Raw genomic sequence first — 14,022 nt, 5'->3', positions numbered from 1 at the left:
GCCCAGCCTGGGTGAAAGAGCGAGACTCCTTCTCCAAAAAAAAAAAAAAAGAGAATCACTTGAACCCAGGAGGAGGTTACAGTAAGCCGAGATTGCGGCGCAGCACTGCACTGCAGCCTGGACAGCAGAGCAAGACTCTGTCTCAAAAAAATAATAGGCCGGGCGCGGTGGCTCACGCTTGTAATCCCAGCACTTTGGGAGGCCGAGGCGGGCGGATCACGAGGTCAGGAGATCGAGACCACGGTGAAACCCCGTCTCTACTAAAAAATACAAAAAAATTAGCCGGGCGCGGTGGCGGGCGCCTGTAGTCCCAGCTACTCGGAGGCTGAGGCAGGAGAATGGCGTGAACCCGGGAGGCAGAGCTTGCAGTGAGCCGAGATTGCGCCACTGCACTCCAGCCCGGGCGACAGAGCAAGACTCTGTCTCAAAAAAAAAAAAATAATAATAATAATAATAATAATAATAAACAGTAATAATAATAAATAAATTCTGGCCAGGTGCGGTGACTCATGCCTGTAATCCCAGCACTTTGGGAGGCCAACATGGGTGGATCACCTGAGGTCAGGAGTGTAAGACCAGTCTGGCTAACAAGGTGAAACCCCGTCTCTACTAAAAATACAAAAATTAGCCAGGTGTAGTGGCAGGTGCCCATAATCCCAGCTACTCAGGAGGTTGCGGCAGAAGAATCACTTGAATCCGGGAGGCAGAGGTTGCAGTGAGCCAAGATCGTGGCACTGCACTCCAGCCTGGGCAACAGAGCAAGACTCAACTCAGGGAAAAATAAATAAATTAATTTAAAAAAAATTTAAAATTCAGGGTCGCCAGGCGCGGTGGCTCACACCTGTGATCCCAGCACTTTGGGAGGCCGAGATGGGCGGATCACGAGGTCAGGAGATCGAGGCCATCCTGGCTAACATGGTGAAACCCTGTCTCTACTAAAAAATACAAAAATTAGCCGGGCGTGGTGGCAAGCGCCTGTAGTCCCAGCTACTCGGGAGGCTGAGGCAGGAGAATGGTGTGAACCCGGGAGGCGGAGCTTGCAGTGAGCCGAGATGGCGCCACTGCACGCCAGCCTAGGTGACAGAGCGAGACTCCGTCTCAAAAAAAAAAAATTCAGGGTCACGCTGAGAGGCAGAGAGTCAGCAACACTCTGGAACCTCTGTGAAGTCCTATTGGCTTTGGAGATGAGGCTGAGTGTCACAGAGCAAGAAAAAGCAATCATCCCCAGAGTGGCTACCTGGGTCCCAGTGCACAAAGAGCCACAATTGACGTTGGTGCTCTCTGACCTGATACCTGAGAATCTGTCCTAAGAAAATATCACAAAAACATGTAAAAATCTGTACCTGCAATGATATTCACAGGACTAGGACTTACAATGGGAGAAAAAAGCAGGAAACAAACATCCAACGACAGAGACCACAGGTATGTTTTGGTACGCATCCCCTTGAAGGCCCACAACGCCACTAATCATCACAGCCATGAAGATGGTGCAGCAATACAGAAAAGGCTTTCTGGCCAGGCGCAGTGGCTCACGCCTATAATCGCAGCACTTTGGGAGGCTGAGGCGGGCGGATCACGAGGTCAAGAGATCGAGACCATCCTGGCTAACACGGTGAAACCACGTCTCTACTAAAAATACAAAAACAAAATTAGCCGGGCGTGGTGACGGGCACCTGTAGTCCCAGCTACTCTGGAGGCTGAGGCAGGAGAATGGTGTGAACCCAGGAGGCGGAGCTTGCAGTGAGCTGAGATCGCGCCACTGCACTCCAGCCTGGGGGACAGAGTGAGACTCTGTCAAAGAAAAGAAAAAGAAGAAAAAGAAAAAGAAAGAAAAGAAAAGAAAAAGAAAGAAAAGAAAAGAAAAGAAGAAAAGAAAAGGCTTTGTTACATCAATACCAAATTATGGGCCAGGCCTGGTAGCTCATGCCTATAATCCCAACACTTAAGGAGGCTGAGGCAGGCGGATCACTTGAGGTCAGGAGTTTGAGACCAGCCTGGCCAACAAGGTGAGAACCCGTCTCTACTAAAAAAAAAAAAAAAAGAATACAAAAGTTAGCCAGGCGTGGTGGCATGTGCCTGTATTCCCAGCTACTTTGGAGGCTGAGGCAGGAGAATCGCTTGAACCCAGGAGGTGGAGGTTGCAGTGAGTCGAGATCGCATCACTGCACTCCAGCCTGGGAGACAGAGTGAGACTCTGTCTCAAAAAAAAAATACAGGCTGGGTGCGATGGCTCGCACCTATAATTCCAGCACTTTGGGAGGCCAAGGTGGGCAGATCACTTGAGATCAGGAGTTCGAGACCACCCTGGCCAACATGGTGAAACCCCTCACTACTAAAAATACAAAAATTAGCCAGGCATGGTGGTGCGTGCCTTTAATTCCAGGTACTCGGGAGGCTGAGGCAGGAGAATCACTTGAACCCAGGAGGCAGAGGCTGCAGTGAGCCAAGATCATGCCACTGCACTCCAGTCTGGGGGACAGAGTGAGACTCCATCTCAATAAATAAATAAATAACAATGGTTGCAAATGACTGGTAGAAATATGGAAGACTAATTTTCTGTTTTCCAAATTTTCTATAATGTGATCGTGCTATTTTGATTTTATCTTTTTTTTTTTTAATTTTATTTTTTTGAGACAGAGTCTGGCTCTGTCGCCCAGGCTGGAGTGCAGTGGCACGATCTCGGCTCACTGCAAGCTCCGCCTCCCGGGTTCACGCCATTCTCTTGCCTCAGCCTCTCCGAGTAGCTGGGACTACAGGCGCCCGCCACCATGCCTGGCTAATTTTTTGTATTTTTAGTAGAGACGGGGTTTCACCGTGGTCTCAATCTCCTGACCTCGTGATCCACCCGCCTCGGCCTCCCAAAGTGCTGGGATTACAAGCGTGAGCCACCGTGTCCGGCTATTTTGATTTAAAACCACACATACATAATCCCAGCTACTTGGAAAGCTGAGGCAGGAGAACCGTTTGAACTCGGGAGGTAGAGGTTGCAGTGAGCTGAGATCGTGCCACTGCACTCCAGCCTGGGTGACAGGGCGAGACTCTGTCTCAAAAAAAAAAAAAAAAAAAAAAAACACTATACACACACACACAAACATATTTTTAAAAAGAGAAAGAAAAAAATAGGCTGGGCACATTGCTCATGACTGTAATCCCAGCACTCTAAGAGGCTGAGGCAAGAGAATCGCTTGAGCCTGGGAGTTAAGACCAGCCTGGGCATCACGGTGAAACCCCATCTCTACAGAGAATATGAAAATTAGGCCAGGCACAGAGGCTCATACCTGTAATCCCAGCACTTTGGGAGGCCGAGGTGGGCAGATCGCCTGAGGTTGGGAGTTTGAGACCAGCCTGGCCAGCATGGTGAAACCCAGTCTCTATACTAAAAATATAAAAATTAGCCGGGTGTGGTGGCAGGCGCCTGTAATCCCAGCTACTTGGGAAGCTGAGGCAAGAGAATCGCTTGAACCTGGGAGGTGGGGAGATTGCAGTGAGTTGAGATCACACCATTGCACTCCAGCCTGGGCAACAGAGCGAGACTCCGTCTCAAAAAAAAAAAAAAAAAAAATCAGCCAGGTGTCGTGGTGGGTACCTGTGGTCCCAGCTACACCAGAGGCTGAGGCAGGAGAACTGCTTGAGCCCTGGAGGTTGAGGCTGCAGTGAGCCATGATTGTGCTACTGCACCCTGGCCTGGGTGACAGAGACAGACCCCATCTCCAAAAAAAAAACAACCAGTAAGTGAGCAAGGTACACTCTCAGGCCTCGCTCCCTGCCACCAGCTGCAATGTGTGGAACCATTCAGAAAAGCAAGTCTGAGTTACCTGGCCTGGTATTCAAGGCCTTCCAGGACCTGGCACCACCCCTCTAAAGGAATCTGCCCTCAAAATGGGACACTTACTATCTCCTCCCACCTCCGTGTAGTCTCTCCATACACAAACCATTCCATGCTAAGCACTGGGCTAGGGAAACCAAGAAAAAGCCTTGATTCCTGCCTTCGAGAAGCAAGTAGTACAGAGAATCACACAGAAGCCAGGGCAAGAGGTGATGGCACATGATCAGCACTGTAACAGGGTGAGGGCAGACACAGGGTGAGACACAATGTGATCATAGAGGAGAGACCAATTAAGCTGTCTGGGAGAGTCAGGGAAGGCTCTACTGAGCTGGAATCTGAGTTGGATCTTGAGAGATGAAAGAAACCTAGCAAACAGTAAGGAGGAAGGCAAGAACCACACTTGCAAAGCCACAGAATCTTTCTTTCTTTATTTATTTATTTTATATATATATATATATATTTGAGAGGGAGTCCCACTCTGTCACCCAGGCTGGAGTGCAGTGGCGTGATCTCAGTTCACTGCAACATCCACCTCCCGGGTTCAAGTGATTCTCCTACCTCAGCCTCCTGAGTAGCTAGGATTACAGGTGCGTGCCACCATGCCCAGCTAATTTTTTGTATTTTTAGTAGAGACAGGGTTTCACCATGTTAGCCAGGATGGTCTTGATCTCCTGACCTTGTGATCTGTCTGCCTTGGCCTCCCAAAGTGCTGGAATTAGAGGCTTGAGCCACCGCACCCGGCCGAGGATCTTTAAAAAGAGCTTGCATGTGTTCAGAAGAGAGAAGGTTATGGAGGCTGTGGAGGGGTGTGTGGAGAGAAGAGTCTGGAGTACCAGGGAACTAGTCTAAAGAGGGTGGGGCCAGACTGTAGGACTTTGGATGTTGCTCTACAGGCAACGGGGAACAACTAGAGATTTGCAGTCAGGGGTGCCATGATCATTCTAACAGCAGTGAAGGGAGTGCAACAGCATGGGAGGACAACAGCGGGAAGACTCTAGGACACAACTGTCAACATGGGTGAAGTGAGGACCAAATTGAGGGACAGCAGCTGGGGATGGAGAAGAGGAACAAGAGGGACTTCAGAGACCTTCCTCACGTAAATCCCACGGGCTCAGCAACTCTCTGGGTTGGCCTGGGAATGGAAAGACTACAGGGCAGGAAAGGGAAGGGAAAGAATAGAGTTGAGGCCAGGCACAGTGGCTCATGCCTGTAATCCCAGCACTTTGGGAGGCTGAGGTGGGTGGATCACTGGAGGTCAGAAGTTCGAGACCAGTCTGGCCAACATGGCGAAACTCCGTCTCTATTAAAAATACAAAAATTAGCCAGGCGTGGTGGCACATGCCTGCAATCCCAGCTACTCAGGAGGCTAAGGCAGGAGAATCGCTCGAACCCAGGAGAGGTGGAGGTTGCAGTGAGCTGAGATCATACCACTGCACTCCAGCCTGACTCTATCTCAAAAAAAAAAAAAAAAAAAAAGGCCGGGCGCAGTGGCTCATGCCTGTAATCCCAGCACTTTGGGAGGCCAAGGCGGGTGGATCACCTGAGGTCAGGAGTTTGAGACTAGCCTGGCCAACATAGTGAAACCCCATCTCTACTGAAAATACAAAAATTAGCCGGACGTGGTGGCATGCCATACGCCTGTATTCCCAGCTACTTGGGAGGCTGAGGCAGGAGAATCGCTTAAACCTGGGGGGCAGAGGTTGCAGTGAGCCAAGACAGCACCACTGCACTCCAGCCTGGGTGACAGAGCGAGACTTTGTCTCAAAAAAAAAGAGAAAAGAAAAAAGAAAGAAAGAAAGGAGCGCCCAAAATAAGTGACTGTGGGAGAGGAGGAACAGGTTTTTCAAGGGTGGGTGTGGTGGGGTAGGGAGAGGATCCCAGAAGATACTGAGTCAGGTTGGAGATAGCTGTGGAATATTTCTGGTTGGAAGGATTGGGAAGGTGCAGGTGTGAGTATGAAACAGTGGTTTGAGCTCAGGAGGAAGCTGAGAACTAGAGGTCTAGATCTGCAATCGCTGGAATGTGGATGCTATTCTGAAGCCATAGAAATGAAGGTATAAAGTGAGAACATGGTAATCCCAGCACTTTGGGAGGGTGAGGAAGGATTGCTTGAATCCAGGAGTTCGAGACTAGCCTGGGCAACAAAGTGAGACCTCATCTCTCCAAAATAAAAAGAAAAAAAAAAAAAGCCAGGCATGATGGTGTTTGCCTGTAGTCCCAGCTACTTGGGAGGCTGGGATGGGAGGATTTCTGGGGGATGGGAGGATTTCTGGAGCCTGGGAGATTGAGGCTGCAGTGAGCCGTGATTGTGCCATTGCACTTCGGCCTGGGCAACACAGTGACACTCTGTCTCAAAGGAAGGAAGGAAGGAAGGAAGGAAGGAAGGAAGGAAGGAAGGAAGGAAGGAAGGAAGGAAGGGACGGAGGGAGGGAGGGAGGGAGAGGGGAGAAAAGGAAAAGAAAAAAAAAGAAAAGAAAGAGTTTAAGTTCTGAACTTCCAGTAGCATGAATAAAAACAAAAAAAGAACTCTGGAATACTTCTAAATGTACGAGACAGGAAGTGAAAACAGGCTGAGGAAGGTGAGAATTATCAGGATAAAAGAGGCCAAGGATGGAGAGAATTTCAAGAGACTGGCCAAACAAGCATGTGAGTCACAGGCAGCAGATGCATCCCAGGCTCATGAATCCCCAAGAGACCATTAAGATATAAGAGTGAGGACATGCCTGGGGGTGCAGGGGTGAGAGTAGACACAGGAGTACAGGGATGACAGCAAGCAGGAGCGACTTTTGGTTCTTGGCACTCCTTCACCCAAAAATACTGTTTTCTGGCTGGGTGTGGTGGCTCACACCCGTAATCCTAGCATTCTGGGAGACAGAGGTGGTTGGATCACCTGAGATCAGGAGTTTGAGACCAGCCTGACCAACGTGGTTGAAACCCCACCTCTACTAAAAATACAAAAATTAGCCAGGCGTGCTAGTGCACGCCTGTAATCCCAGCTACTTGAGAATGAGACTCTGTCTCAAAAAATAAATGAATAACCCTGTTTTCCCATCTGCCAGGCTTTCTGCTTTTAGCCCAAGCGATCTGTGCCATAGGGGTCTGCCATTACTCCTGAGAGCCCTCCCAGCTCCTTTGGACACTGCCCTGATCCCACTTGTGGTGTGCTGTCACTCTCAGTGAGCATTTATTTTCTTTTTTTCTTTTTTTTTGAGATGGAGTCTCGCTCTGTCATGCAGGCTGGAGGGCAGTGGTGCAATCTCGGCTCACTGCAACCTCCGCCTGCTGGGTTCAAGGGATTCTCCTGCCTTAGCCTCCCGAGTAGCTGGAACTACAGGCGCCCACCATCACGCCTGGCTAATTTTTGTATTTTTAGTAGAGATGGGGTTTCACCATATTGGCCAGGCTGGTCTCGAACTCCTGACCTTGTGATCTGCCCGCCTCAGCCTCCCAAAGTGCTGGGATTACAGGCGTGAGCCACTGCGCCCTGGCCTCAGTATTTCTTAGCTCTCCTGCCAGAAGCCATTGATCACATACTGTGCTCATTTACCATGGTCTCCTGCACAGGCCTGCGGGGCAGCATGACCTCAGTGATGTGCACTAATGTGAACATCTCAAAGCAGCACTTGCTGGATGGGTCATAGCTTGCAAATGTGCACAGCACTCTTCTCTGAATGAATAGCAAGTACCTCTTGTTTGTCCTGGTTAAATATTACCATTTCTCTGAACACAAGATTATCTTACCCCAAGTGTTTCCAAAGAAGATTTAACAGAAGAGTCAAAGTTCACTTATCTCTCTACCCAAGTTTTAACATCCAGCCTGGCTCCAGGTGCCAACCATAAAGGCAGGAATCCTCCCATCTGGGCAGTTGTCTGCAGTCGCAATGAAGCTATAAGAAACCTGCCATTTTCAAATTTCTTGAGACAATGCTCTGTTACACAGGAAAGTTCTACCAGGTCCATCTGGTTGTTCCAAGAATTCCCAAAGTTATGGTCAAGCTGGGGCCGACCCTCTCTGGAAGGTCCCAGTGTCTGCACAGGGAAATTCAAGTAACTTTGTTCACACCCAAATCACGTTTCTGCCACCACTTTCTCCTTCCACAGGAGAGAAATATTTCAAATCCTTGGGAAGCAGCCACAACACCGAGATTATCTTTTAACTGCAAGGAGGCAATGTGTGAAAGTGATATTGTGTGACTTGGCAACTTACAAACACTGAAAGGTTTTCTCTGTTCAATGCCACCACCTATTCCACTTCCTCTCCTTGAGATCAATGCTGTCTGCCTGGGATAATCTGGCAGAAGTGCCGAGTGGGAAAGCAACCCTAGGCACTTGCCTAGGTGGCCTGATTTTTAGTGGACTGCTGAAAAATGGATGGTACAATGACTCCCTTTAGCTTTCCACCCCTTCATCACCTGACAAGACTTAATGAGAAACTTTTGGGAGCAGACACCCTGGGTCATTCCGAAGCAGAGACCAAAATACTCAGAGGGTACAAAGCAGCCGCCATAACCAACAGAGGAATTAGGGTGTGCCAGTGGAGGCTGTGAAATCAACAACACTTGGCTTGCAGTTTCCTGCTTCCTCCTAGGAGGTGGGCAAACCTCTGTGGCCACAGAGGCGTGAGCCACTGTGCCCTGGCCTCAGTGAATATTTCTTAGCTCTCCTGCCAGAAGCCATTGATCACATACTGTGCTCATTTACCATGGTCTCCTGCACAGGCCTGCGGAGGAGGCCTCCGCTCATATCTTAACTTCCCATTCACAGCTCTTTCTGTGCAGGAAGTTTTCTAATCATCCCGATTACAACCACACGCAAGGAAGAGGTCATAAAAGCACATGCCCACAGTGCGGGGTGGAAGCAGGCACTTAATAAAGAACCTTGGATGAGGAAGTCAACTAAATTGTGTACTGGGAGTTTCAAAGGATATAACGAGTGAGCAGAAAACAGATTCCATGGTCGAATAACTGTGAGAAATGCTGGGTCAAATAAAGCTGAGCCAATGTCTTTTTGTAAGATTTCTCAGAGCCTTTAACAAACTAACAAGCCTTGTGAATCTTTATTTTGGTTTGTTTGTTTTTTGAGATAGAGTTTCACTCTATTACCCAGGCTGGAGTGCAAAGGCACTCTTCAGCTCACTGCAACCTCTACCTCCCAGGCTCAAGTGATCTCCCTGTTGCAGCCTCCCGAGTAGCTGAGCCCACAGGTGCATGCCACCACACCCGGCTAATTTTTTGTATTTTTTGTAGAGACGGGGTTTTGCCATGTTGCCTAGGCCATTCTCAAACTCATGACCTCAAGTGATCCACCTGCCTTGGCCTCCCAAGTTGCTGAGATTACAGGCGTGAGCCACCGTGCCTGGCTAAGCCTTGTGAATCTTTGAAAAAACAAACAGGCTGGGCACAGTGGCTCATGCCTGTAATGCTAGCACTTTGGGAGGCTGAGGCGGGTGGATCACCCGAGGTCAGCAGTTCGTGACCAGCCTGGCCAACATGGTGAAACCCTGTCTCTAGTAAAAATACAAAAATTCTGAGCGTGGTGGTGGGTGCCTGTAATCCTACCTACTCGGGAGGCTGAGGCAGGAGAATCGCTTGAACCCAGGAGATGGAGATTGCAGTGAGCCAAGATCGCACCACTGCACTCTAGCCTGGGCAAAAGAGCGAAACACCGTCTCAAAAAACATAAACAAAGAAACAAAAATGAAATAGGTAGCAATTCCCAAACCTATTTGACCACAGAACCATGAGCACCTTTCAGGACTGGCATTACTCAGAACATATATTGCTTTAAAGAACTGTCTTAAAAAGCCCAAGAATTGTTCTCCAGTGGAAAAAATAAAAAATAAAAAATTAAAAAATTAAAAAACAAAAGCGCAAGATCTGTATTATTCCATCCCCTCACACTGGAGAAAAAAGGTAGCTTAGCTAATACTAATTTGTTACTTTCACCACTCCCACTACTCTCAAGAATGGTGACAACGTGATGATGTTACATTCCATTCTTTCCTTAGCCAGCCTAAAATATCCCCAGTGCAGTTTAACACCAATGTCTGAGCTTCAAAACCTTTAAAACAGCCCTGTCCTGGGAATGAGACCCAGGTCAGCCCCTTCCTGCTGCTAAAGAACTGATGACTCTGAGGCCAGGCGCGGTGGCTCACGCTTGTAATCCCAGCACTTTGGGAGGCCGAGGCGGGTGGATCACGAGGTCAGGAGATCGAGACCACGGTGAAACCCCGTCTCTACTAAAAATACAAAAAATTAGTCGGGCGTGGTGGCGGGCGCCTGTAGTCCCAGCTACTTGGAGAGGCTGAGGCAGGAGAATGGCGTGAACCCAGGAGGCGGAGCTTGCAGTGAGCCGAGATTGCGCCACTGCACTCCAGCCTGGGCGACAGAGCGAGACTCCGGCTCAAAAAAAAAAAGAACTGATGACTCCAGCACATACCATCCTCATTGAGGTCTTGGTTTCCTCATCTCTAAACTGAAGAGGTTAGAATAGAGTTCTAAGAATGTTCTCAGCTCTAACAGTCAACTATGGGCTCTGAACACTAGGTATATTTTTGCAATCCACCATTACACTGCATGACGGAAATAAAAACGACTGTTCTGGAGTGTGACTAGGTGTGACAGTTTCTGAGTCTATCGCCTCTCCACCTGCTCTCTCCTGAGCTTGGTGCCAACACCCTGAGTAAATGAAGCTGGGCTCACACCCAGGCACCCAAGGGCTACACCTCCCAACGTCCCAGCCCTGGCAGTCAAGGAAGCAGACACCACCATCTCAAGGAAAAGGTGGGCAGCTCTGACCAGGAAAAGGTTCAGAGGCCTCACATACAAAGCTGTTTCTCCCCACACCACTGTGTGCCAAGAGGAAAAGCCCAGCCCAGGATGAGGAGGAGCAAATCGCAGCCAGCCAGCCAGCTCTCTTCTTCCCACCCAGGACTCCCCACCAGATGTGGCTGGTTGAACAGGACCACAGCTGCTTCCTGTCATGCCATATCCTGGGGCTTCCTGATGGACAGAATGTCTCGCTAGAATGCAGAAGTTACTTCTACCACAGTTTGCACAGTCACTTTTGGAGCCAGAGATGAGGTTTAAGACTTTCAAGCAGCTATTAATACAGGGTAGATCTTGCCCTCTGCTAACACTGGAGCAAAGCTCTCTGCATCTTTAGACAACTGACTTCCTCTCTGTCAGACAGCAGCAGACTTTTTATTTCTGATTCTGAGAGGACAAAAAAACACACACACAAAATGGAAAATCATCACATATGACATACACCATAAGGCTACAAGATCCTACTAAAACCCAAACCCCAGTATTATACAGCAGTTTTGTAATTAAAGTCTGTTACCAGAAGACATTGGCAGAAAAAAAACCACAAATCTTCTTTCTTTACTCAATGAATAGAGATGACTGTTTGCCTTACATAAGAGACAAGGTCCTTGCAAACGCTCTGTCAAGAAACATTAAGCTACGAGAGGAATGTTCAGAATTCCCTGATGTTCTAAGGAACAAGCTATCAGAATTTGCCCTGAGGGCTCCTGTTGGCTAAGACACCTTGAGACCAAGAAAGAAGCAAAACATTTTCACTCTCCTGACAGCGTATAATTATTTAGTTTAAGTCTCCTTTGATTTTGCTCTGACCCTTGAAGCGATTCAAAGTGGGAAAACTCATGCTGTGAATGGCAGGAAGGACTCCTTCAAGGACTTCTCTGACACCTGCAGGAAACTTAAAAGCTGCCAATGACCAAAATAAAGGACAAGCAGGGTGAGTTAATGTGCCTGGTGACATCCTGACAGAGCAGAATATCAGGGCTCATAATTCACCAGTCAGCACAAACAAGCTTCCCTAGAACGGGTTTTGAGCAGACGTAAAACAAAAGGCATAGGAGCTCTGGAGGTAACAGTTCAGGCCCTCATGGTGGAAAAAGATCATCCCTGTGCTCTCAGCTTAAAGGCAGAAAGGTGTGGGCTTTAAGTAGGAAGACTGTCCTGTGGCTCATGCCTGTAATCACAGCACTTTGAGAGGTTGGGGCAGAGGATTGCTTGAGACCAGGATTTCGAGACCAGCTTGGCCTTCACAGTGAGACCCCTTCTCTACAAAAATTTTTTTAAAAAGGAGTCAGGCCCAGTGGCACATTCTTGTAGTCCCAGCGACTCAGGAGACTGAGGTGGGATTCAAATAATCATTTGAATCCTGGAGGTCAAGGCTGCCATGACCTCCACTATGCTACAGCCTGGGCGACAGAATGAGACCCTGCCTTAAAAAAGAAAGAAAGAGGGCCGGGCGCGGTGGCTCATGCCTGTAATCCCAGCACTTTGGGAGGCTGAGACAGGTGGATCACCTGAGGTCGGGAGTTCGAGACCAGCCTGACCAACGTGGAGAAACCCCGTCTCTACTAAAAATACAAAATTAGCCAGTCGTGGTGGTGCATGCCTGTAATCCTAGCTACTCAGGAGGTTGAGGAAGGAGAATTGCTTGAACCCAGAAGGCAGAGGTTGCAGTGAGCTGAGATCGCGCCACTGTACTCCAGCCTGGGCAACAAGAGCGAAACTCCATCTCAGAAAAAAAAGAGACCAGGTGTGGTGGCTCACCCCTGTAATCCCAGCACCTTGGGAGGCTAAGGTGGGTGGATCACTTCAGGCCAGGAGTTTGAGACCAGTCTGGCCAATAAGGTGAAACCCCGTCTCTACTAAAAATACAAAAATTAGCCGGGTGTGGTGGTGCACACCTGTAATCCCAGTTTCTCGGGAGGCTGAAGCACGAGAACCACTTGAACCCAGGAGGTTGAGGCTGCAGTGAGCCGAGATCACGCTACTGTACTCCAGCCTGGGCGACAGAGCAAGATTTGTCTCCAAAAAAAAGGAAAAAAAGAAAGCAGGAAGACTGTTTCTTCCTCAACTGCTGTTCAAAAGGTCAGGCCAGGCGTGGTGGCTCACACCTGTAATCCCAGCACTTTGGAAGGCCGAGGCGGATGGATCACCTGAGGTCAGGAGTTTGAGACCAGCCTGGCCAACATAGTGAAACCCTGTCTCTACTAAAAATATGAAAATTAGCTGGGTGTGGTGGCACACGCCTGTAGTCCCAGCTACTCGGAAGGCTGAAGCAGGAGAATTGCTTGAACTCGGGAGGCAGAGGTTGCAGTGAGCGGAGATGCCAATGCACTCCAGCCTGGGCGACAAAGTGAGCCTCCGTCTCAAAAAAAAAAAAGAGTTAGGCCAGCTCACAGGTCAGTGCATCTCAACTATGTTGCCACCACACACAGTTCCATCAGACAAACGTTCCCTGTGGGTCCAGACTTTTTCAGAGCCCCCCGCACCTCTCCTCCCTCCCTAACCCGGGCTCTCCTATCTGGTCAAAACCCACTCCAAACTAGACCCATGGCCAAAATGTGGAATTCTTATCAAGGCCGTTTTTCAACTTGGGCTACCTTCCCGCCCTCTCCCAGCCTTCTTTCCCTGACAAATCTCAGGGGCTCTCCTGTACTTTATACACTAGTTTGGCTGCTGGTGCAGCGGTGGCAGGTGTCCTGGGTTTCTCCCACATTTTCCCACTCCACCAGAGGCTTCACCGCCTCCTCATATGTTGCTGTCACCTCCTCTTCTAAGGTTACTCGACAGGTGTCTATCCAAGAATGAAGGAATGTGATAGCCACATTTCGCTTCTCCCTGACGCTAGGAGACTTCCCTAAGGGTCCGACCATGCCTGCTCCAGTCCCCTTCCCTAGCACAGCCCAGCCTCCGGGTGCTTTAAGACCCCACTCTCTCCAAGACTTCAGCGCCCCGCCTCCTCTGCAGTTCCACCTGCTGCTAGTCGCGCCCCTCACGCGTTACAATAGGCCAGGCCTCAAAGCCCGCTCTCCCATTGGGCAGATGACCCGTCCCTCCTACGCCACGTCTCCCGGCTCTAGCGAAAGAGGCCCGGGCGGCGGCCGTGGGCCCTAGGGAAATCTGAGAGCTGGATGGCGGGAGAGGGGCTCTACCTGGAAGGGGTTTACATCCACTGGGTCCGCGAAGGGGTTGGTGTCGAAAGCCGACATGGCGATCGGGGGCCAGCGGGCGAACTCCGCGAACGCTGCTGCCTCCGGGGACCCAGACCCAGCGGCGCTTCGTGTAGACCCTCCACTTCCGGGAGCGAGGCAGCGGTTCTGGCGCAGGCGCGGTGCCCTCCCCCGAGGGCGTGACCCTATGACATCACCGAAA

General features: G+C 49.6%; 1 protein-coding gene across 2 annotated transcripts in view; it reads right to left on the bottom strand.

Annotated features, from left to right (window-relative positions):
* SCAMP2 (secretory carrier membrane protein 2) overlaps positions 1 to 13,997 on the bottom strand; it is a 31,941-nt gene extending 17,944 nt beyond the window's left edge. Inside the window, exon 1 of one of the 2 annotated variants that reach the window (XM_055277756.2) lies at positions 13,803 to 13,997. In XM_055277756.2, coding sequence (XP_055133731.1) covers positions 13,803 to 13,859 — 57 coding nt within the window. In that variant the 5' untranslated portion in view covers positions 13,860 to 13,997. The remainder of the gene's footprint in view (positions 1 to 13,802) is intronic. The other variant, XM_055277754.2, reaches the window with a different exon arrangement.
* Positions 13,998 to 14,022: the final 25 nt, after the last annotated feature.

Source organism: Symphalangus syndactylus, chromosome 5 (assembly GCF_028878055.3).
Source record: "Symphalangus syndactylus isolate Jambi chromosome 5, NHGRI_mSymSyn1-v2.1_pri, whole genome shotgun sequence".
NCBI classification, from domain to species: Eukaryota; Metazoa; Chordata; class Mammalia; order Primates; family Hylobatidae; genus Symphalangus; species Symphalangus syndactylus.
This window is presented reverse-complemented; position numbering and strand designations above follow the sequence as displayed.